Here is a 25,589-nt window from a genome sequence, read left to right on the forward strand (position 1 = left end):
CCAGCTAATTATTTGCTTTTTTTTTTTTTTTTTTTTCAGAAGCGTGTATTTCTCTTAAGAAATTACAAAATGTTTCTGACAATGAAATTTTAATTAACAAGAAATAGTGAGCTTCAAGGGTGTGATGATTTTATTGCTATAAAGTACTGTGACTTATGGCAGCTTCCCAGTGGGTTTCTCCCAGTGTCAGAAGTTATAACCCATTTTGCTTAGGTTTTGAATTAAATGTTCAAAGGTAGACTTTTTCTTTCTCTTTTTCTCTTATCAAACCTGTTACAAGAGAATAGAAGCTGTTTTAAGGCTCTTTATGTTTAGTCCAGATGTTGCTTATGTTATATTTTCTCTGATAATCATTTGATGATAATCTGACAGTATGAAAAGAGGAAATTCTAAGTCTTATTATCCAATCATAATATGTAATGAACTTCTACACATCAATGAGAAAAAGGCAAGATTGAATGCCCATTTTATAAAAGAGGTAATCCAAATGGCCATTTAGTTTGTGAAAAAGGTGCTCAGTTTCATTAGTCATCAGAAAAATGCAAATTTAAACTAAAATGGAACTATACACCCAACAAGAATGTCTAAAATGAGGACAACAGAAATTACCAAATGTTGATAAGAATCTAGAACAAAAGGAATTTTTATACACTGCTGATGGGAGTATTCATTTTTTACAACAGTTTTAGAGAACTATTGGACAATATCTTCTAACACTGAACAATGCTTTGTGACCCAGCAATTCCACTCCAATTTATGTACCCAATAGAAATGCATACATAGGTTTCTCAAAAGACTTGTACAAAAGTGTTTATAACAGCTAAAAAAATCAGAAACTACCCAAATACTCATCAGCAATAGAATGGATACATTTTGTTTCCTTACACAGTGGAATTCCATACAGTATTGACAAAGAACAAACTGCTTCATGCCACAGAATGGATAAATCTCAAAAATGTATGTTGGGCATGAAAGTTAGTCTCAAAAGACTGTCTGCACAGTGTGATTCTGTTAGATACAATTCAGACTCATCTGATGTAAAAGAAATCAAGAAGTGATAATCCTGATAGGGTAATGACTGGAAAGGGTGTGTGAAGAATGCTTCTGGTTGCCAGTAATATTCTTTTCTGTTTTGTTTAATCCAGATGCTGGTTACTGGGGTGAGTTCCATCTGGGTTCATTTATAGTGGTGTTCTTCAGTAGATCCCCACATCTCACCTGTTTTACTCACTCTTGGTGTTTTCATGTTAGCATACTACATTCTTTTTCCACTGTTGTATGACCACACGCTTCGTGACTTACAGTAACACCCATTTATTATTTCACATTTTCCATAGATCTGAAGCCCAGGCACAGGATAGCTGGTTGACTGCTAAGAGTGTCAGAAGGTCAAAACAAAGGTATCATCCAGGCTGCATTCTCATCTGGAGCTTAGACTCCTCTTGCAGTTATAGGATTGAGATCCCTCTATTTTTTTGTTATCTATGCGTGAAGAGTTGTTCTTAGTTCCTAGAAATTGCCTTTGGCAGCCATTCCTATAGCACTCTCAGAACATGGCATATTACTTCTTCAGAACCAGTGAGAGAATCTAACACAATAATGTATCATCACCTTTGTCATATAATGCAACCTAATCAAGGGAATGGCTATCCTATCATATTATCAGGCCCTAGGTTCTACACTCAAGGGTAAGGGATTATACAAGGATATGTACATAGACCCACATCACAAACACCAAATCTTTGTACATGATTCTTAATTGTGCTCTCCCTTTTCTATCTCACAATAGAATGTAGACCATTTCCTTGGAGTTAATGATATTATAATTCTGGCATGGTTAACAACTCTTACCTTTATATCAATTAAATTAATATTTGTTTTATGAGGTCTCTGCTTTTCTGTGATATCAGCATTTGTATTTTTGATCGACCACCCGCTTTTATTAAAATAATGGGAAACACAAAAAAGTGTTTGTGTAAACAATGCTGAACAAGCCTTAATGCCAAATTTACTATTGATGAATATGTGACCCCATCATCAAACAATGAATGACAGTCCTAAATTTAAAAAAGAAAACTGAATTAAAAGTTAAAGACCTACCCATTCTCAAGTTATTTTGCTGTCAAAGAATGATCTGAACTCTAAGGAGGCCCCCTAGGCCCTTAAATATGTTGCATATCCTCATCATTGTGACAGTTTTCTACTCATTTTCAAAACTGCCTTCCAATTACAGACTTTTCCAAATGCCTCTCATTTACTGCTTCATAGTTCTTGACAACCTGTGCCATTCTTCTTCTTCACATTTTTTTTATTGAAGACATCATTACGTCTATACCTGTAGATCCTTAAAGGATGTTTATTTCATTGTAGACTTATCTGTTTCCCTTCTTATAAACACTTAGTGTTTTTTTGTTTTTGCCATTACCAACTTTGTGTTAAACATCTTTGTATAATATATATATATATATATATATATATATATATATATATATATATATGTGTGTGTGTGTGTGTGTGTGTGTGTGTGTGTGTGTGTTTAGTTGTTTGTGCTGATATTTCTAGATTGGTTCCTAGAAAAAGGTAGTTTGCATTTCATATTTTGATAGAGTATATTAAATAGCCTTGCATATTTGTTCAGGGTGTCTTTTTTGCTATTTGAAGCTTTAAATTTTTAGGTTTTTTGGTCTTGCCTCTATTTTTCATTGTAGTTTCTGGCTTTTGTGCCATGCCTAGAAAGGCCTTTTTCAATTTGAGATTAGGCCTTTTTCTGACATTTATTTTTTATTTTATGAAGTGAGATCCCACCCCCTCCTCAGTCCCCCCAGTTTTTTAGCCAATTGTCTCAATACCTTTTATTGAAATTTTTATTCTTTCCACACTGGTTTTAAAACACCCTTTATTATCAGCTAAAGGTGTATGTCTTCTTATGGATTCTTTTTCTGTTCCAGAGACCTATTGTTTTATTCCTACATCAATATCACAATAACTTAATAACCACAGGTTTTAATGCCTTCCTCTTTGATAAAGTAAATTCTCCTCTAATTAGTTCTTTCTTTCAAAATATGTTTAGCTTTTTACTTATGCACTTACTTTTCCAAATAAGCTGTAGAATCAAGTTGTCCTCCACCCCTTTTTACGTATTATATGTTTCAAATAACATATATTAGGAATGCCTCTTACAACATTAACATCCTTGTTATTTGGGGGCTTTGCATGTCCAAAGTATTGCTTCCTAAATCCAAAGGAATGAAAATTCAGCCTACCTTCATTAGTTTCTTCAGCTCTAATAATTATGCTAACATTTCTGGCAAGTGAAAACAATGTGGGAGTGTATTCATTGTTATATGATTTATATGTAAGTGGTGTGAGGTTTTTATACATATTTATATATTTAGGGTACTATTTAAAGTACTGAACTATAGATTTCATAGAATTTAACTATATTCCTATTACATTAAATATATCCTCAGCAAAATATAGGGAAAAGTTATAGTCTGACATATACTAAGGCAAAGGTTGTACATAATTCAAAAGAATATCAAGATGGAAATGCATTCATTTTACTTGAGCTCTAATTCCTTTTTGAAAACTAGTTATTCCTTCTTCCAGTTCTTTGCCATAACAGTATATTGAATGTTAATAAGTTCAATAGTAATCCTTTAGTAATTTAATAGACATTTTAGCATAATATAGACTATTACTTTAAATTATACTTGCAATTAGTACTTCTGATTTCTCAGTCAGCATTGCTTGAAGATATTTTGTTTTTCAAATAAAGGGCTTTGTATGATATTGTGGTATAATTTATATAGTGGACTTTACACATAGTGGCATATTTAATTTTATCCTTAAAATATCAACCAAGATCATTGTTAAATTTCTTGACTTTGATAATTGTTCTTGGTTATATGAGGCTGTCCTTTGTTTTAGAAAATATACTCTGAAAATTATTGGTGGTTATGAGCATAATGTCTTTCTCAAATGGTTTAGAAAAAATGCATATATTTAATAACTAGAGTCCTGGTGCACCAATTCGTGCATGAGTGGGATCCAGCTGGCCGGCCCTGCCCCCTGGTCAAACTCCCGTTTGATCTCCCAGACAAGGGAACAATTTGCATATTAGCTTTTTAGTATATAGGATAGTATACACAGAGAGAAAGGTAGCAAAATGTAAACAGCTGGTGAATCTGGATAAAGAGGGTGTGTGTGTGTGTGTGTGTGTGTGTTAGTGAGTTCCGTATACTTTACCTTTATAATAAGTTTGAAACTAGAAAAATAGAAAATTGCCTCCTTCCCCAAAAAATCTCCACCAATTTTACTATCATTAGTTATCAATTAAGGAAATGGTCTATTGTCACATTTCACCTGCCTTTGTTCATTCCTAAGTATCTAGTATTAATCTGTCCTTGTGTGCAAACATAATAGAGCAGGAGAAAAGAGACAGAGTCAGTAGTTTTTGTTTCTTCAAGAAGGGTGGAAATACCTGATGAATTAGGAGGAAAATATGGTGCTTGTAAAATAAAAAAATAACTCTCTTCTGTTGTAGATTTTAAAATTCTACAGATTAAAAGCAGATTATTTTTTACACCTTATTTGGATAACCTGTTAAAGTGTAAGATTTTTATATGAATATGTGTACATGAATGTTCAAATGCAGCATTATTCATAATATTAAAAAGTGGAAACAACTCAGATGTCTACCAGAGGAATAGTATTCAGCCATAAAAATGAATGAAGTACTGATACATGCTACAACATGGATAAAACTAAATGTGATACAAAAGGCCACATGTTATATGATTTCGGTTATATGAAATGTCCAGAATAGGCAAATTCATAGATTAGTAGTTGCTAGAGGCTTGGATGTTGGGAGGAATGGAGAGTAACTGCTAATGGGTGCTACGTTTCTTTTTGAGATGATGAGAATGTTCTGGAATCCATTTATAATGATGGTTGTACAACTATGTGAATAGTATATTTAAAACCATTTTAAAAGAATGAATTTTATGCTGCCTGGCTGGTGTGGCTCAGTGGTTGAGCATCAACCTATGAACCAAGAGGTCACAGTTCGATTCCTGGTCAGGGCACATGCCCGGGATGCAGGCTCCATCCCTAATGTGGGGTGTGTAGGAGATGGCTGATAAATGATTCTCTCTCATCATTGATGTTTGTATCTCTCTCTCTCCTTCTCCCTTCCTCTCTGAAATCTATCTACATCTATAATAATAAAGGCATAATATACTAATTAGACTGGATGTCCTTCTGGACGAAGCTGGGGCTGCAAGGGAAGCCCGGGTCCTGGGTACCAGAAGGAAGCCAGTGCTGGCAGCTGGGGGAAGAAAGACCTACTCTTGCATGAATTTTGTGCATCGGGCCTCTAGTATTTTAATAAAGCTCTTATATAAAGAAAAAGTAAGGCCTAACAGATCACTCTTGTCTCAAGACTTGCCACCTAATTAAGGAGGCGAAGACCTGATAACTTTACATGGTTTGTCTCCCTATTATCTTACAGACCTCATCTCCTTTTATTTTTCCCTGGCTCATATCAATCTACCTGCACTGGTCTCCTGACTATTGCTGCTTCTAGGCCTTTTCAATGTGTTTCTTTTTCTTTTGAGAACCCAGAAACCCTTTACTCAAAAGTTAATCTCTCAGAGATGCTTTTCCTGTCTGCCCTCTTAAGATTGTAAACCTCTCCAACATTACCTATCCCTCTTCCTTGCTTTACTCTTCTCCTCAGCACGTTCACCATCTAACACAATATATATTTTACATTTATCTTGTATTTTGTTTATCTCTTCCCTCTAGAATATATGCTCTATGAGGCAGAGATTTTTGTCCCTTCTTCACAATTATATTCCAGGGCTTAGAACAATGCTTGATACCTTTTGACTCTTAAGTTGTCAAATGAGTAAATCTGAATGTATAAGTACAGGCTGTTATAACAAAAATCAGGAATATTAAGCATAATCTAGAACTTTTTCTTGGGTCCTTCATAGCTCTGTTTATAAAAGGCAAATGTATGCTACTGGATTATCTTGATGATATTTTTCTGCCTATTCTGCCCTATCTTCTATATAATAAATAAAATATTTATTTTATTATATCCAAAACCAAATGTTGTTTTGGTTATTGATTTTCAGACTAATGGTATGGATCCTTCCATCATGAATATATGGGGTTCTTTAGCGTTACTCTACCTTTAGTATATTGAATCACAGTTTTACTTTAATATATCATTCAATAAACATGTATAATCACCTACCAGGTACTAGGCATTAAAAAAACATTTTTTTAAATTAGTAAAACACAATTTTTGCCTTCTACAGGTGCAAGATATAGTGGAGGAAATCTCTTGGAAACAAATAATTTCAATAAACGAATAGTAATAACAAAGCAAGTGTAGGTGAGAAAACCATTAACTCTATCATAAGATATCAGGGAAGACCTGGAGAGGTAATATTTGAGCTGAGTCTCAATGAGTCAGTTTGACATCAAGTATATACAGTAGAAAGAATGATACTCCACAGGAAATGCCAAATTCAATAAAAAAAAAATTAGCACCTACTATGGCCTTATAGTGCTCTACACCATTGAATAAAAAGGATAACTTTTTCCTGCTCTTCTGTAGATCACTTTTAGTGAAACATGCCAGGGCATGCATGGCTGAGCCAAGGGGAGTCTGGGGGCCCCTCCCTAGAGAGAAGCATTAGCCACATGACAACAAGAAGTTTGAACTTGATGGTCTCTAGACCATTGTTTCAGCCTGGAAGCTACGCAAATACTATGTCTCATAAAGTTATTTGTTGGAAAAGGATTATCTACTAGTTCATTCTTAGGTGCTAAGCAAGCGTAGCCTGTGGATTTTGATATTTATCATACCTTTTCAGTTTTATGTAGTTATTTTAAGTAATAAAAGATTTATTTACACATAATGAATTCATAATACCTTTTTCTTACATTTTCTGTTTTCTCAATCAGTTGGTGCTGTTACTATAACTGCTTTTAAGTCACTATCTGTCAAAATGACTAATCTTAAAAAGAGATCCTAAAATATTCTGGCTGATAACTCCTGCCAGTGTTGAAGCTGTTCACACTTTTAAAGCAGCCAAAACTTCAGTAAACATTTATTGAACTCCTAAGTGCCAGGCACTGCTCTAGCCACTGGGTTTCAGAGATTAATAAACATCTGTCTACTGTGTCCTCAGGGAGCTTACAGTCAAAATGAGCAGAGTCCAGATGAAGAATAATAAAGTGAGCATGGAGAGAAGGGTGTGAATTCAGCCTCTCTTGAGATAGTAACTCTTAAGCAGTAAGAATTCTCTCACATAAGGTAGGCTACTAGAACAGAAAGAGCAGGTTATTGGGAACAAAGGCAATGGTCTTGTGAATGAAAAACACCCTACCTTTTTTGTTTTTTGTTTAATTTCATAGAGGAAGGGAGAGAGAGAGAGAGAGAGTGATAGAAACATCAATAATGAGAGAGAATCATTGATTGCCTGCCTCCTAATGCCCCACACTGGGGATCCAGCTGCAACCCAGAGCTTGTACCCTGACCGGGAATCCAGCTGTGACCTCCTGGCTCATTTGGCAACGCTCAGTGACTGAGCCCCGCTGGCCGGGCAACACCCTATCTTTATAAGAGTGTTTTCTTATAGCAACAAATCTGATCGATCTCCAGAGAATAGGGATAATAGTGATCTATATGTCTCTGAAAATACCTCTTCTGCTTGAGTTTTCTCTGTCTATAAATTAGGTGTAAGCCTATGAAATAATCTTAAACTATGTAAATACATAATGTAAATCATATTGAAAATCTGTCTTATCTGACTGCTTCACAATGACAGTGTGTGACGGATTGAAGGACAGTCATTTGCTTCACCAGTGGATCTCTGAACCTCCAGCCCAGCAAGTCCACTTTTCTTACTTCTTTCAGCTTTCAGCTTCCTCTCTCTCCCCTCCCCCGACTTTCCTCCCTCCCTCACCCCCTTCCTTTTTTCCTCCCTCCCTCTTTTCTTTCTCACTAAGAAAGACAGAGCTATTGACTAGAAGCCTAGAGTTGCCCTTAAGTTCCGACCACCGGCTCGAATTCTTATGAAGTGGACTTGTAATATCCTTAATGTTGCTGCTGGCAGTCAGTTACAGATTCCATTATTGTCGATCAATGCAGTCGCCATGCGAGGTGGGGGGAGGAATGGAGGAGGAGGAGAAGAAAGGAGGGATGAGAGCTTCCTATTCACAGATTTATCAACCTGCCTCGGCTTGCAGGAAATCTCCGTAGAGGGGGCTGGGATGCTGTTGAAATAGCTATTGCAGGAAGGGGTTAGGAGGCTGCAGTTCTCTCGACTGACTGACTGACTGAAAGAAAATTTGAAAACCTTTCTTCTCAGAACAAAACAAAATGCTGAATTTGTTCTTTTGCCTTTGTTTTTGTTTGATGATATGCTTTACTTAACTGATTAGCTATTGTGCTGTCCAGTTATCTAAGCTGCTCCAGTGTAGGAACCTGTTTCTTTTTCTTTGAGTGTCTTTATTCTTTATTTTCCTTTGCTTTCTCCTGTCATTGAACACAAATCATTATTCAATTTTATGCCTGCTTTCTCTTTCAGACTCAACACCCAGAGACAGACAAACCTCTCTCTTCTCTTCTATCACCCTCTTTTAACCCTCTATTTCCTTCCCCCTCCCCCGTTGTATTAGATTGATGTCACAGAGACAGAATTCAGAGTGGAGGGAGGATCACATTTTTCTCTTTCATTATTACAGCCTGGCTAGCAATTTGAGTGTTGCATTCCCAAGAATTCAGTCTGTGTATCTTTCTTTTCCCACTTCATCATTCACTAATTGTGCTCTGTATGGAAAAGTTTTCTGGCTGGAGAATGAGTCTCCTTTCCCCCGGCGATGGGGCCGAGTGGTTGGATAGTGGCACCGAAGAGGAGAGGAGCCTTCTGTCCTTTCTGGGTACGGTAGGGCTCCGCTTGTTCTTTTAACCCGTTGTTGTCTGCACTTCTCTTACTTTGGGGGCGTAAGACCCCACATTTTGCAAAATCCACTTTTGGATTTTTTTAAAGAGGGGAATAGAAATTAAGAAAATACGTTCAAGTTTTGTTTATGTCTGTAGAAATGGTGCCCACAACATTTGCTATGAGAAATAAGAGACAGTTTGCTTTGCTTTAACAAAGAGTGCCAGCTCCATGCAAGGCTTATCCTGTCATCTGGGCAGCTGTTCATGCTATTTAGACAACTTCTGCTAGCCAAAATGTGTTATTGTTTTGCCATACCCCTCAGTGCAATGGTGATGAGGCTTGCTGTATGAGAGTGGGAGTAGGCTTTGTGTGCAAGAAAAGCTAGCATATGGTTTGAGAAGTAGCTTTTATGCAGGGTGTGAAATATCTGTAATGTTCATATAGAAGATTTATCTGGAGTAAATGAAATAGGACACATGGACCAGCCATTAGTTTAACTTCCCAATTACAAATGCTTTCTAATGAATTTCTTAAGGAAAAAAATTATTGATCATGATATTGATATAATAAATTCTTAGGAAAATTAGATTATATCCAATTGTATCTTAAATGTAATAGGATGGCTTGATACTTAAAAAATCCTATTTTTTGTTAGATTAGTAATTGCCTTCAAAGTTATCTTTTTTTTATCAATTTGATTTATCTCATAATATATTTTCCTACACATAAGGATAATTTTATCATAATGGGCAAAATTTATGGTTTTCTGATTTATTCTCATAAATATTCTCTGACCTATAAGTCTTCTGCTACCCCCAAAAATATCTCTGTCTTTTAAAATATTTTTTATATTTAGCATAAGTTTTTGTTTTGTTTTATTTAATTCAGTTATATTGTCTATCTTAACAGTTTATAAATTATTTCCTTTTTTTTTCATGCAATTTAGATGTAAAGAATCATCCTAATCAATTTTTTTCTAATCTTATAGAAACCCAGGTACACATATTTAGACATTAATTCTACTCTTATTTTCTTATCATAGTTTCACATATCTTGGACATTTAGGTGACTTTAAGAAATATGGACACCTCTTAGCTCCTCATTTCTCTGAAGCCTTTCTCATTCTACTTGCTTCCCATTCCCCTCCCCCCACACACATAAAGAACCATCAGAGAAAAAAAAGCAAATACAAATATCCCTGAGTGAAACCAGCCACTTAGACCCTACTGCATCATGTGAAAGGAAGGCAGAGTCACCACTGAAAATCTTTTCCTTGCTCTTGCATAATATTTCTATAAATTTCAATTATTTCCCTCAAGATTAATGTCTTCCTTTTTTGGCCATTACCCCACTATGCCTTTAAAGCATTTGGTCAATTAAATAGAAATGGGCAAATAAAAAAGTACTGCAGTCTGTGCCCCTTCTTGCCCCTACATCCATCCTCTGTTTAGGAGAGTTAGTGAATCCCTCTTGGTCCACAGATGGACGTGATAAAGACAAAAGATAGAGCATGCTTGGAAGAAAAATGCAAATTCCTACAAATTATCCACCTAATGAAAGAAAACTTTGGCATATGTAACAGATAAAACACAGATAAGTCAAAGTCAGATTCTACTCAATGGCTATAACGAGAAGTTGAGTTATTGAGTGAGTGATAGTTGTGTATCCCATGCTCCACGGTGGCAGGGCTGAGCCCTGGATGTCAGCAAGTCTTATTTTGGGGATTGAAACTCTTTCCTGACCTTAAATAGCTAATACCTCCTTCTGTGGGTAAATAGGAATTTCCTAAACTCCTCTAGAGAAACTAGAAGCAAAATCATCTCACATTTAGTTTGTAATAGCTAGAGGATTAAACAAAGCTCGCTTGCTAATGGAATTATCATTAATAAGAGCTTCGCAATAAAGATGCTAAGGAAAAAAATAAGTATATTGAATTTGCTTTATTATGAATCTAGAATAAGTGGAGTCAAGAGATGTTGTCAGAGAACCTATCAAACTATGCTTTGTTTGCCCAAGAATTTTATGGGAGCCTTCTCTCTAGGAGAAGTAATGAAAGAAAAGTACTTTGTTGGTGAGGCTTTACTACATCACTTTTGAGCAATAGCCACTTAATTGATGTTCAGGCCTTCCTGTTAAATTAGTGCACTGCTGAGTTGATAACACTTTATAAAACTGTGTCCTGTTCTTTATTCTAGTCTAAAACCTTATATGGTTCCCTCATTACCTATCAGATAAAGTCAAAACACCTTACTCTGGAACTTATTCTTACCCTTCCACCTGAGATGCCAGCATTCCTTTGAGTGGGGAGAACTTCATTCCATCAAATTGGTTTACTTTCTGTATCTTGGACAAACATTGCCCTTCCCAACTTTTGCAGGTGTTGTTTCTTCCATTGGCAATGTCCCTTTATCCAAACTGAACTTTTCCAAAACCCCACCCCTGTTTCAAATCTTGCTCATGAACAATACTGTGCTAGGTACTATGGCTGGGCACAAAGAAGTATAAGATAAAGCTGTCTGTGCAAAGCATAGAATTTGGTTAGGGAGAAAACATGAATTATGTACAATTAAGTGAGAAAGATTTAATAATTTAAGACAATGGAGATAATAAAATAAAGTAAGGCAGTACCTGATGGTGAAATGATTTATCCAGGCAAAACTTGCTTTGGGAATTTGAAGAAGGGACACGTTATTTTTGATTAGTAACACTGAAGATTGCTTTACAGAGATAGGATATAAATCTGAATCTTAAACAATGGAATAGATTTTTATAGAACGAGTGTTTTCTGTGTGAAAGGAGTGGCATGAGGAATATCAAATTGATGTTCATGTCCAAATAGTAAATTGACTTGAAAGGAATGGAAGTTCATTTAATGAAGTAGTGAGAGATAATGCTTGAAGGCTATTTGGTGGCTCGCTGTGTTTGTTGGCTCCCTGCATTTGGTGGCTCACTGGGTAGGACTCTCACAACAGCTAATGACTATTTTATCCTGAAAGCAGTTGAGGGAAGAATTAGAGATTCTTGAGCAAGTAAAAGATATGGTCAAAGTAGCTTTTTAGGCAGGCATATCTGAAAGTGTCCCAGTAGGAGGAAGAGACTAGAAGCAGTTAAACCTGTTTGAAAGCTATTACAGTACTCCAGATATTAAATAAGTGCCTCTGTTTCAGCACTTAACCCTCTATGTTATAATTAGTGATTTGCTTATTTATTATTATCACTAGATTGTGAATGCCTGCAGGGACTCAATCCTCTGTCTTTTAGCTCCTGGTACACTTTAAGTGCAGATGAATATTTGTGCACCTCAGATGAATAAGATGAAAAAGTGGAGAGATTACATAGATCTGTCAGCAAAATTGGTGACAAATTAGAGCACATGTGTCAAACACAAGGCCCGCGGGCCAAATCCAGCCCGCCAGGCCTTGCAATGTGGCCCGCACTGCGCTGTCATCACTGCACTCCGCTGTCAGTTTATGACATTGTCAGTTTATGACTGTTCAGTAAACCATTCGGCCCGCGATTTAGGCTGGATTTTAGATTTTGGCCCCTTCTCTGATTGAGTTCGACACCCCTAAAGAGGAATGAGGAACATAATGAGTCAAAGACTAATTTTGAACTTGGGAGGATAATGATACTATTAACAAAAGTAGAGAAGTTGTGAAAGGGACAGTTTTTGAGGGAAGAATATGAATTCTATATAATAAAAGGCTAATAAAATGGACCAAACATCAGAAAGACCTGTCGCTATGATGCGCACTGGCAATAGATTGAAGCATAAATAAATCTCAACAAATGTCAAAGTCTATCTTATACAGAAAGCATTCTCTTAATCATAGTTGAACTTAATAAGTTAGAAATTAATAATGAAAAGTTTACTTTTAAAACCTTTATTTTTCGCCCTAGCTGGTTTGGCTCAATGGACAGAGTGTCGGACTATGGACTGAAGGGTTCCAGGTTCTATTCCAGTCAAGGGCACATACCTTGGTTGCAGGCTCAGTCCCCAGTAAGGGGCATGAAGGAGAAGCTAATCAATGATTCTCTCTCATCATTGATATTTCTATCTCTTTCTCCCTCTTCCTTTCTGAAATCAATAAAAATATATCTTAAAAAAAAAAGAATGTAAGCCTTAAAAAAATAAATAAAAACCTTTACTTTTAGAAACTTTTAAAGTTATTTGTATTTAACTCTTTAGTCCCAGAAAAAATAATAATGGAAATTATAAAATACTTAAAACTGAATATCCTGAAAGCAGTACATTCCAAAGCTTGTAGGATATTGCTAAAGAAGTTATTAAGTGAAACTTACAGCCTTAATCTTTTATATTGAAAGGAGAAAAGATGAGAATTAATGAAGTAATTAAGTATTCAACTCAACAAGTTAGAAAAAGGAAGAATAAACCCAAAAAAAGTTTAGGGAAAGAAATAATGAAGATAACAACAGTGAATGATAGTAAAATAGAAAACAGAAGTAAATATAATAGAATAAAAAAGCCAAGTATTGTTTCTTTAAAGTTATTTCTCCAATGAAAATAGATAAAACTGCCAAGATTTGTTCAAGACAAATGAGAAAGCACAAGTAAACAATGTTAGAAATGAAAAAAGGGACGCCATTACAAAAAACCAGAGACTTGAGAAATAGAAGACTGAAAAACTTTGTGATAATGTATTTATTTAATAATTTAGAGAAAATTGATATTTTTAAAAGTAATTTATTAAAATTGATTATAAAAATAAAGATGTAAGTAGACCTGCTACTTATAACCATTAAAGAAACTGAATCAATAGTTTAAAATCTACCACTGATTAAGGTTTAATTTCTCATAAAGTTTGACTTATAAAAAAGAATAAATCCTGTAATACAAGTGGATTAATATTTCTAATCAGTGATAAATTGAGTTTTTCACTGTAAATGAGTGACTTGGCATCCTGGTATCTAAATTGAAAAACAAAAAATACCATGATCCATCTAAAAACCTAAGCATATCATTTGAATCCATTTTTAGTCCCAAGGGAGTCATTGTTCCCTTAAGAGCTTTTAAGTCTTACATCAGCAGTGGTTCTCAACCTTTCTAATGCCGCTCCCCTTTAATACAGTTCCTCATGTTGTGGTGACCCCAGCTATAAAATTATTTTCATTGCTACTTCATAACTGTAATTTTGCTACTGCTAATGAATCATAATGTAAATATCTGTGTTTTTCGATGGTCTTCGGCTCTACAGCAGCAGATCTCAGCCTGTGGGTCGTGACACCATTAAAAAAGGGACACCATTACAAAAAACCAGAGACTTTAAAAATAGAAGGCTGTCATGAAAAACTTTGTGATAATGTATTTACTTAATAATTTAGAGAAAATTGATATTTTTAAAAAGTAATTTATTAAAATTTATTATAAAAATAAAAATGTAAGTAGACCTGCTACTTTCAATAGTTTAAAATCTACCACTTTGGTTTAATTTCTCATAAAGTTTGACTTATAAAAAAGAATGAATCCTGTATTACAATTGGATTAATATTTCTAATCAGTGAAAAACTCAATTTATTACTCATTAGAAATATTAATCCAATGAACCACTAGCAGGGTCGCCTAAGATCATCGGAAAACACATATATGTACATTACGATTCATTAACAGTAGCAAAATTACAGTTATGAAGTAGCAACGAAAATAATTTTATGGTTGGGGGGGTCACTACAACATGAGGAACTGTATTAAACTTTCGGGTATTTTCTTATGGGGATATGCAAATTAAAAACTAAAGGAAATCAAGCCAAACAGATATCTAAAGACAATAAGGATGAATAAGAAGATATCAAGACTTATCCCTGATTCATTTATGTTTAAGTATGCTTCTTATTAAAGTCTAGCAATATGTGAATTTTCCAATAGAGTGATGCATAGAAGGAAAAACCTCAAAACTTTTAAACCTAATCTCCCATGAAGCTTATTTTCCAAAATCTTAATTATAGCTGATGATTCACATTAATATATATAAAAAGAGGGTGTTTCTTAAACTTGATTAGATGGCACTCTTTAGTAAATGAGAGATAACTAGAAAATGTATTGATAATTTTATCATGTACTAAATCAAACCACATGAATTTATTAATATTTTACTAATTAGCATACAAAAATGGCAATTCTGTATGATCACGTATTTATTAAAGGAGAAAACAAGGTATGTAGACTATGCTGAACTATTTTTTAGTTTAGTTAAAATTTATTTCTTACTAATTATTATGTTGTATTTATTCTGTTTTAATTCTTGCAGACAAGAAAGGGTACAAATGGTATATAAAAACATTATAGGAGATATGTAAAAATAAATAAAGAAAGAAAGAAAGAAAGAAAGAAAGAAAGAAAGAAAGAAAGAAAAAAAACAAAAACAAAAAAACATTATAGGAGAAATATTTAAAATATAGATAATTCTGTTGAACATTATGGGAGAAATATTTAAAATAGAGATAATTCATTTGAAAATTTAGACAAGATCACCATTCTTTAAATCTTAGAGTACATATTGGACATAAATATAGTTTGGTAATCCAAACTAGAGAACATATAATCAAGTAATAGGAATTTATAAATGTATTAATTGAAAATCAAAGAAATGTTAGTAATTAGGCCTGGTTTTATAGAAGTAGATGAATTGAAATTTGCATCGAAGGACACCGAAGATGTGGCAGATAAGTAAAAACAATTAGTAAAGGTAGACACAAGGAATGAATATGGTCAGTTTGATAGATCAAAGATCATCTGAATAAGGCAATATGTTGGAGAGTGTTGGTATAATAAGATGGGGGCAGGTACCTGTCTATCTTAAGATCTCAAGGAAGGTAATTATATTAAGAAAGTAGTGTTTTAGGAAGGTTAATATGGCAATGATGAGCAGAATAGCTTTAAGGAGAGAGAGACTAGAGTCACTGAGGTCAGTTAGGAGGGTCCTGCCATAATTTGCATGAGATATAAAAAGTCCTGGAGTAAGGTTATAGATGGTAATGGGGGAAAAAGAAGACAAAATGAAGCCCACAGACACTTTGAAGAGAGACTTGCAGTGCTTGGAGGCAAAAGGTCAACATCATAGGATCTTCCCATTTCTGTTACCTTCACTAATAAGTGATGTCCAATATAAGCAATTTTTGTTTTCACACAGTTTCATATGCATATTTGAAATAATTCTCATCTTTTATTAGGGGCGCAAAAGTTTATATGTTTTCAATACTTTAATTACTTTCTGTTAAAATCTATTTTAGGATGAAACCCCAATGACCAACTCCTTTTTAAGATTTTAAAGATGAATACTGAAGCCATAGTATAAGTAAATCAGATTATACTCACAGTTATATATGAAACATACTAATGAGAACAACAGTCAGTTACAGAAAAAGTTTAGATAAGGTCTTAGAAATATTTGTAAATTAGAAGACATTGTCTTCTAGAGTGGACAAAATATGACTCACCAAAATGAAACTGTAAGATTAAGAAAATTTTATAAATAACTAGATTGAAATGCTCAAAATAGTCATTTTATGCTGAATAATGCTTTCTTAGTTATTTAGAGACTAGAGGCCCAGTGCACAAATTTGTGCACAGGTGGGGTCCCTTGACCTGGTGCGTGATCAGGGCTGATCTGGGATGTGGGAGGGGGGGGCAGGGAGAGGGCCACAGGAGGTTGGCCAGCTGCCCATCCCCACCCTGATTGGCCCTGATTGGTCAAGAGGAGGAACTGGGGGAGGTTGGCTGACCTCCTCTCCCCACTCCCCAGTCCCAGTAGGGGCCCATCAGGGAGGCCTGCCAACTGCGGGGAGGGACTGCAGAAGGTTGGCCTGCCAGCCATGGGAAGTGGGCCACCCATGGGAGGTTGGCTGTGGGAGCACACTGACCCCGAGGGGGCAGCTCCTGTATTGAGCTTCTTCCCCCTGGTGGTCAGTGCACGTCATAGCAACCAGTCAGTTGTTGGGTCGCTTATGCTTTTATATATATATGTGTGTGTGTGTGTGTGTGTGTGTGTGTGTACTGAAGATTACTTAGCAAGATAGACGAGCAAAGCTTTTTTTTTTTTTTTTAACATTTAACTCTATGGGTTATTCTTGATGTACATTCTGTGGGTTTTGACAACTACAATATATGGCATGTATCCATCATTACAGTATCACAGAGTATTTTCACCACCCTAAAAATCCTCTGTGCTTCACCTATTCATCTCTATCTCTAAGGGCAAGTTATTTTTTGGAGCGCTTTTTGTCACTTTTTTATTCAAGGAATTAGTAGTAGATATTTTTTATAGCTTGTTTCTTATTTTGTTCAGATTTTTCACCATTACTTTAAGCTAGTAAACTTTTTCCCTCTTCATCCCATTGCTTCACTGCTCTTTGTTGATTGATTAGAATATCCTTTTTAGCATCAGAATTTCAGGATTGAAAATTTTCTCTGGTGGGCTTTGCTTGCAGTAATTTATTGCTGAAAGAGTGCGCTTTCATTTTCTTTAAAATATGAAGAATTGTGTGCCTATGGTTCAAGTTCTTTGAGTTACTTTTAGGTCGAGTCTCCATGATTATGTATCTTATTTTTTCTCCAGTACAGTCAATAATACAAAGCACAAGGAGAATAGGATAGTATGCATGGTGATTAAAAGTACAGGCTCCAAACCACATGGGTTCCAGTCCTGATTTTGCCCTTTACCACCTGTGCGAACATGGGCAGAGTAACGGAACATCTCCGGTTTCCTTACCTGTAAAATGGGGGCAATAATCCCAACTCAGAAAATTATTGTCAGGATTAAAGAGAGAACTCATATAACACTCTTGGCATTTAACAAGGATTAAGAAATGATAGTTGAGTGTTGTAGTTATCCTTATATTTTCATCATTGTTATTAAGATCCCTGGTTGCTAGCATCAAGGCCCAGATATATGCTTTGTATTTGAAACTAAAGATGCCCTATAACCCTAAGCTGTTTCTTAGCTCTTCTGATTGCAATGTTATTTGCACTAAATCTAAGTCTCTTCCATACCATCCAATATCATCATGTGAAGTAAGTCCTAAGCTGAAGAAATGGAATACTTGTGGATGTTCAGATTCCTTGACCAGAGAGAAATCTGTTCTCCTGTTATATTAACAAGAATAAATTTATTATAATAATAACAGAGAATAAATTTATTGAAGTAAAGGTGAAGAGACTAGGTGTCTTTACTTTCTGAGAATTCACCACATTTTCATACTTAGTACCAATTTGAGTGTATTGAAGTAAGTGTCTAGTGCATGCAAACTTGAAAGGACTTCTTGTTTGAGTGAAGTATTGCATTATAAGTGATACAAATTGGATGAATTAAAGTGACTCTGGGGATTTTTATTTCAGAGCAGCTGAATGGTAGTGACTATTGGTACACAGGCTTTAAAGCAGTAAAAGTGGGTCACAGCAGAGAATGTCCCACTGAGAATCAGGTGGATTAAGTCTATGAAATGCCTACATGCCTATAGTATTAGCAACTATAAATGTAATATGCAATTTTCTTTTCTTGGCTCTTGTTCCTTTTCCTTCATAAAATGGTCCTCAACCTACACTTTTAAGCTTCCATTGCCTTCAGGAGTCCAACAAAAAGTATAATATGAAATTCCATTTTCATGAAGCCTTTTTTTCTTTCACTTTTTGCTATTTGTTATTAAAATTCTTCTTCAGTAGAGAGGTACAAACTCATTTCCTAATACTATTCTTTCCTTCCTATTCTGTTTCTTTTTTTTAATATATATTTTATTGATTTTGTACAGAGAGGAAGGGAGAGAGAGAGTTAGAAACATCGATGAGAGAGAGTCATCGATCAGCTGCCTCTTGCACACCCCCTACTGGGGATATGCCCGCAACCAAGGTACATGCCCTTGACCGGAATCGAACCCCGGGACCCTTCAGTCCCCAAGCCGACGCTCTATCCATTGAGCCAAACCGGTCCTGGCCTATTCTGTTTCTTAAATGTATTATGTGCCTAAAATGGAAGAAGTATTCTTCTAATTGAGAATTCACAGTATGGAGAGCTAGGTTATTTGCTTACCTTATCATATTAATAAAAGGCCGGAGTCATCACTACTGAAACGACCAAACAACAGGTCACCATGAAGTGCATGGAGCACCTCTGGGTCCCTCCCCTGTGACCCACAGGCTCCGATCGCAGCACAGTGGTGGGCAGGGCTGCAAGCGCACCAAGGCACTCATGGGTTGGCCAAGTGGCAGGCGGGTGGGCGGGGCTGCGATTTTGTGCACTGGGCCTATAGTTCATTAATAATTTGAACCACTCCTACTTATTGTTATCATCATTTACACAATATAAGAGAAAATAGATGATAGTGAGGTCAGCTCATTCACAGCAACATTATACACTGAAATCTCAGTGATCTGAATGGTTGCACAAACACAGTTTGGTGTGTATTCAATTTTCTATCATGCTGTGTTAAAATGTTATTGATTTTTAAAAAGGTTTCTAAAGTGAACTGAAAAATTCTTTTAAGAATATTAGAACACTTGTTTCTTAAATATAATATCAAAATAATAAAGGGGCCTGTGAATATTAGAATTGGAACGGCATTCCCATTCATTTATATTTTATAATCCTGGACAACAAAATGACTAGGAATTGGTTTGGGTTGCTATTCATGTGAAATATTTAGACATACTATATGTGCCAAACTGACTGAATCTATGAATATGTAATGTTTTTCTGGTCTGTCATAATTAGAGAAACTTGCTATGAGAAAGATATTTTGGTTCCTGCGTCATTGTCCACCAAATTAAAATTTATAAATAACTTTCTACATTTTGTTCATCTTTCATGTTGAATTTTCTGAAATGACTTTCACGTTGGTGAGATTATTCCCTTTTTTAAAATTTGCCCCCACTGGCCCAGTCTGCATAGCTCAGTGGTTGAACGTCAACCTATGAACCAGGAGGCTATGGTTCCATTCCTGGTCGGGGTACATACCTGAGTTGTGGGCTTGATCTCTAGTGTGGGGTATGTAGGAGGCCCTAGCCAGCAATTGAACCAGCAGCCTCTTGGTGAATGGGTCATTGGTGAACCACTGAGCCACGCCAGCTGGGCTATCTACCTTTAAAAAACGCTATTGTAACTTAACCTAAAAGTGGTAGACGTTACCAGAATTCCTGACATTTTCAGCTGCATTATTTATGTTACATATCAATATATGCATATATGACATGATGATGACATATGAATTTTGGTTAAATATGATTGAACAAAAAGTAAATGTAGTTTATTTTATGCTTCTAGATGTATAGTCATAATGATGTCATATAGCAGATAACCTTTCTCTTTTGATACTTTCAGAAGGTTTTAAACTAACCCTCAGTTAAAACATTTATGTATTAGCAAACATATATGATAAAAACATTTTCTTTTATTCTCTTTCCAAACATAATATTCCAGAATTATTTCAATCAGATTCATTATTCAAAATCCTGAAAAGAAAATAATTAAGAAAGTGTCAGTAAGTATATGTTCATAGGGTTTCTCTGTGATTTGTACCTTTGGGTGAAGTGTATTTCACCCGGTGGTTTTTCTTTGCGTTTTTATGTGTAGGCCTGTAAGATACAAACAAATAGGAGCACTCTGCTGCAAATAGTCCTGCTCAGTGACAAGAGTCCCATGGGCCCCCTGCTGCTGTTTACCCTAGAAGCTTTGCATTAGTTTCCAATGTTCTTCCCTGAGAAATCTTCAAGGCTGACTTCCTTACTTTCTTAAGTATTGTCTCTCACTCACCTTCCCAAGGCAACTACCTATTCACTGTATCTAAATTACTATACCTCTTCATCTCCTTAGCGCTGTCTTACTTTTTTTTTCACCCCTGAATCACTTTTGATATTTGCTTCCTGAAAAATAAACTAAAGGCCACGAAAACACTACTACATTCTAAAGGCAGAGGTTGAGTTCCGTTTGTTGAACAAGCATATCCTCCACCAAAAGTGCTTTTGCCCTTATAATTGTCCAGTTGTTGATTTCTTCACCGCACTTATCAGAGAGAGCGCATTGACAAAGAGGAAAATGTGCATGTTGAAGAAATGATGTTATAACACTACACTTTGTATTTAGAGAGCCCCTTTTTTCCAAAATGCTAATTTTGCATCAAAGCATATGAACTCATTCATCTGGCCCTCATCGCTGGTTGGTCTGAATAACCCAGTTTATTAATGAGGATCAGAGCAGGAAAGGTGAAGTGGCTCATACAGGACACACAGATAGTTGATAGTGCTGCTAAGAAAAGCATCCAAATGTTCTCTCTGTTCAATACATCATTCTCTGTAGGGCTGGGTTGGAGGTTATCTCTAATTAAAGTTGTCACCTCATCTCAGTTCATACCTAATGGCAAAGGAAATGATGAGTTAAATTTAAAACTTAAAGGTTTTTTGTAACTTTTTTTTTGTCTTTCAATCTGAAGATGAAAAATACTATTTTTAGATGATGAGAAACTGAACAAAATGTTTCAGACCTTTACTGAAACAATATTATATGTCTCAGCCTTAGAGAGCAAACATATTTTTAAATTACTATAAAATATTGTGACTATGAAAGATCATTAATATTTATAGCAGGTGAAAATAAAGCGATAGCATAATAGCAGAAATGGGGGTAAGGGAGAAAGCTGTCTAATTTTGGCCTACTGGAACCACTATAGATTTTTGGTCCAACTCAGCAGAAATGTAGCTTTAAGAGCATAGTAGCAGCTTTCCTTTCTAATTGGAGACTTAAAAGTTAAAGGTGGCTGAGCCAGTTTACTATGCAGGCCTGCCTGTGACTAACCCAGTGAGTTGTTAATACTGTTCTTACTGATGCTGCCACCCTGTTTCTAAATGGACATTGGTTCCTGGGGTCTATATTTTTCTCTCAGCTTTGAAATAGTGAAGAATATTCTGAGAACTAAAGAACCTGGATATTAAAAGGCCTTTTTTTCTTTCTTTTTTGATTATTGGGGTTGAGAAAGTCAAGAAGTATAGACTTCTTACTATTTTAATAGTTTATTAAGTTTACCTTGTATTCTTTATGCTTTCTTTTCCCTCTTTAGGGGCAGTTGTTCAAATTTCAAGAATAATTTAATTTCTTCTTTTGAACCCAAATAAATTCTTTAAGCTATATCAGAGTTGTGAGTTGTCTTTTTCATGATACAGAAAGAGAATCTAAAAGCAAAAATAAACCAAACAAATAATGTATTTGTTAGAGTTTGAAATGTGGTTGTTCATTTTAGCCAATAATTTCAAAATAGCTAAAGGCACTGAAATATATTTATTTAATGAATTTATATGCCTGAAAAATAAAATTAGATGCTTGGAAGGAAGTGAAAAAATGTTTCAATTTTATTTTCTTAGAACATTTCAAATTAAAGGAAACTTTCATTTTATCCTTGCTTAATGGAGCTTTCTCCTAATTTGGTTTCTCCATCAATTATTCAGAGATTAAAATATATTTTATTGTAATATTCAGGCTTTCTAATTATAAGTACTCATCAGAGGAAAGATGAGATTATATTCTACCTTAACCAGCCCCTCCTCCACCCAACTGCCTGCTCCCCATGACTTTCCTAACTTGGAAGATCACTCTTTAATGTCATGTTGCTGAAGTCTGATGGTCTTGTTCAATGTGTTTAACTGATTTGTTTAATTAAATTCAATGCTTTGTGCCATGCCTATGAATTTTAGCTAAATATACTGCTATTTTTTTAAATTTTTTTTTAGCAATGTGTACTAAATTGTGTGTGCCTAATTCTGAAAATGACTTTGTACATTAAGGCTTATTTAACCATTGGTGGTTAGTGAGAAGTTGAGACTTACAGTTACTTATTGGTCATGATTGTAAAACACAGTAATAGCGTGCAACTTTCATCTGCTGCAGGCATGTAAGGCACTTTGCTGCCAGCCTCTCAGTCATTAGGAATGCTGCAATTTGGCTTATGTTTCACTAGTCAAGATGTCACAGAGATGATATTTAGTCGTGGGAAGCCTATCGCTATCCAACAGGCAAACCTAGTAATAGGGTAAGCACTTCCAATTGGATTTTCATAGGAGGGATTGACTGTGTGCATTACTGAATCTGTGTAAAATGGTGTCCTTTTGGCACGAGCTAAATATAAATTTCAGAAAACGTTTTTTTCTTGCTGCAGATTAGTACAATACAGTGAAATTTTCTGTAATTGGGGGGGGGGGGGGCAGTGGTTGTGCGTCTGCTAATAGCCTGAAAATATCTAATGAGGATGTGCAGTGAGAGCGATTGATTGAATAGCTGCAGTCCTGTGTGTTCTTTCTCGCTTACTCTCTCTGCAAGCTGTAGAGAGGGAGGGGTGGGGGGAGAGCAAGACACAGGGAGGGAGCGAGAGAAAGACGCTTTCTCTTAAGTGGAAGTAGCACGGATCCCAGGGGCCAGGAGGCCAGAAATGGAAGTTTAAACTGCATCTATCTTTTAAAGGGAGAGCAGCAGGAAGCAAAATGTCAGTCTCCGGAGTCAGGATTTACTTCTCATTTTTTAAGATCTGGAAGATAACACAGAATACTTTTTTTAGGATGTTTTTTTTTTCCTTGTTCATGTTGAGATTATTTAATGTTATCTGAGAAGCTGGATTCCTATGTATCTGTCAGTTGAAGTGGAGATGGGAAGCAGTTGTGATAAAGGTATAATATGTATCTATCTATCATCTCTGTGTGTGTATGTGCATAAATATGCATATGTATATCACTCTATAAAAATTAAATGTAACCTTAACGTAGTGCATAGTAGTTAAGTTGGATATTTATCACATTGTGTGCAAAATCTGAAGCTTGTTAGGTAGTTTGAACAGATTTAGGATTCCAGAGTAATGTCTTAGTAAGGTCATTTTGTGAGAACAAGGAGAAGCTGATCTATTTTTATATCTGCATAGGCATATATGTTATTTTCTCCTGGCAGCAGCTTTCAGTCTTCACATGGCCCTTTGGTTGCAGTCTGGTGAATCATCTTATTTGCACTGAACTGAACTTTGACCTTTGTGCAAACACCTTCAAATCCTGAGCAACACTAGACTATTTTGCTCACAAGAATATAAAAAAATTCTATTAACTCCTCTGCTGCTGACAAATAGAGAAGTAGATTCATACATTGTAAAATACAAATATTAAGTGAACTTATAGATATTAAACATAGCTCAAAAGAAATTATTTTTATATGTGCACAGATGAAACATAAGCAGTCACACTAAAGCATATTCTTAACTGTGACCATCTCCTAGTGTCTACATAGTTCAAACACCACAAAGATAAAAAGAGAAATTATGTGGTTCTAGAATATTTATTATGCACCTTTAAAGCAAACTGATTTTTTTAGGGGGTTGGGAGTAGGAATAATTTTCCAATAAAGTTACGCATTTTAAATTTTGGGTTCTTACTGGTGTTTCTTTTTCAGAGGTGCCAGCAGAAAGATCCCCTCGCAGACGGAGTATCTCAGGGACCAGTACCTCCGAGAAACCCAACTCCATGGACACTGCTTATACCTCACCTTTCAAAGTACCAGTATGTGTTTCTCTTCTCTAAAAGGATATTTCACTTTTGTGGTTGCTTCTTAGAGTTACACTTGCTAAGGAGTAAAACATTTTACTTCTCAAGAATTTCTTCACAATACTTAGGGTTAAAGACAGAGTTGTCAACTTCTATAGATTAACTGTTTTTAGGGAATTTTAATTTTACTTGTGGGATACTTCCAAATTATGTACCTAAGTACATTAAATTCAAATTCCTCTGAACAATAGAGTACAAATCTTTGCAGAATGCCCTTTTATCAGGTCACTGGCCAAAACCTATCACAATTCTATAGAGATGCTGGTGAGATTTTTTTTTATTTTTATTTTCCGGAACTGAAACATAAGTAGAGAATGATAAGACTCATAAAGTTGCAGAGAAAATTATAAGAGAATTTAAACAATTGTGAGTTCTCATTCTGAAATCTGGTCTGTGCTTTGACTAAGTCTATTTTAAATGACCATTGAAATGCTCTAGAACTACCCTGGAAGAAATATCCCATTTAAAAATAACCCTTAAACTGACAGGTAGTACTGAGACTCAGTATTAACTTCAAAGGAATGCTGAGATGGAAAGGCTGTAAGTGATCAGGTCAGCTGACCACCAGTTGCAGGTGTAGTTTGGACCATTTTGATAAAACGCTGACTAATCCATTTTTTAATTCATCCATTTATTTTGTTTATTGAGCAAGAATCATATAATTAAATCATATACATCCTAATCATATTAGGATGTATATGATTTAATGAATTCCAAATGAATTCCAAAATTTCCAATGAATTCCAAAATTCATTGGAAAGAATTACTTTCATGATCTTGGTCATTGTTGTAGATACAATGGAAATCAATATAAAATATAAATAGATTTTTCTATGGAAAAAATGTGTTTTGTTTTTTTTTAATTCAGCCAAGTTAATATGTTATTTACTTATTCCAATGCTATTTTTTTTTTAAGTTGGGACCTTTTAAGTAGAACTGATATTTTGGGATATATAAGTAGTTATTCATTAGTAAGTTAATAACTTAAATGATGTTTAATTTTGGATTAACTCTGAGGAGAAAGATTTCCCTTTATTGTATCTTAGTGC

At 35.2% G+C, this 25,589-nt stretch overlaps 1 protein-coding gene across 6 annotated transcripts in view; it reads left to right on the forward strand.

Moving 5' to 3' along the window:
- Positions 1-25,589, forward strand: part of RASAL2 (RAS protein activator like 2) — a 227,431-nt gene that overhangs the window by 141,782 nt on the left and 60,060 nt on the right. For all 6 annotated transcript variants that reach the window (XM_084866956.1, XM_084866957.1, XM_084866958.1 and 3 more), the window contains one exon: positions 24,389-24,495. In XM_084866956.1, coding sequence (XP_084723082.1) covers positions 24,389-24,495 — 107 coding nt within the window. The remainder of the gene's footprint in view (positions 1-24,388; positions 24,496-25,589) is intronic.

This window comes from Pipistrellus hanaki (assembly GCF_964339955.1).
Source record: "Pipistrellus hanaki genome assembly, chromosome: 18".
Classification (NCBI taxonomy): domain Eukaryota; kingdom Metazoa; phylum Chordata; class Mammalia; order Chiroptera; family Vespertilionidae; genus Pipistrellus; species Pipistrellus hanaki.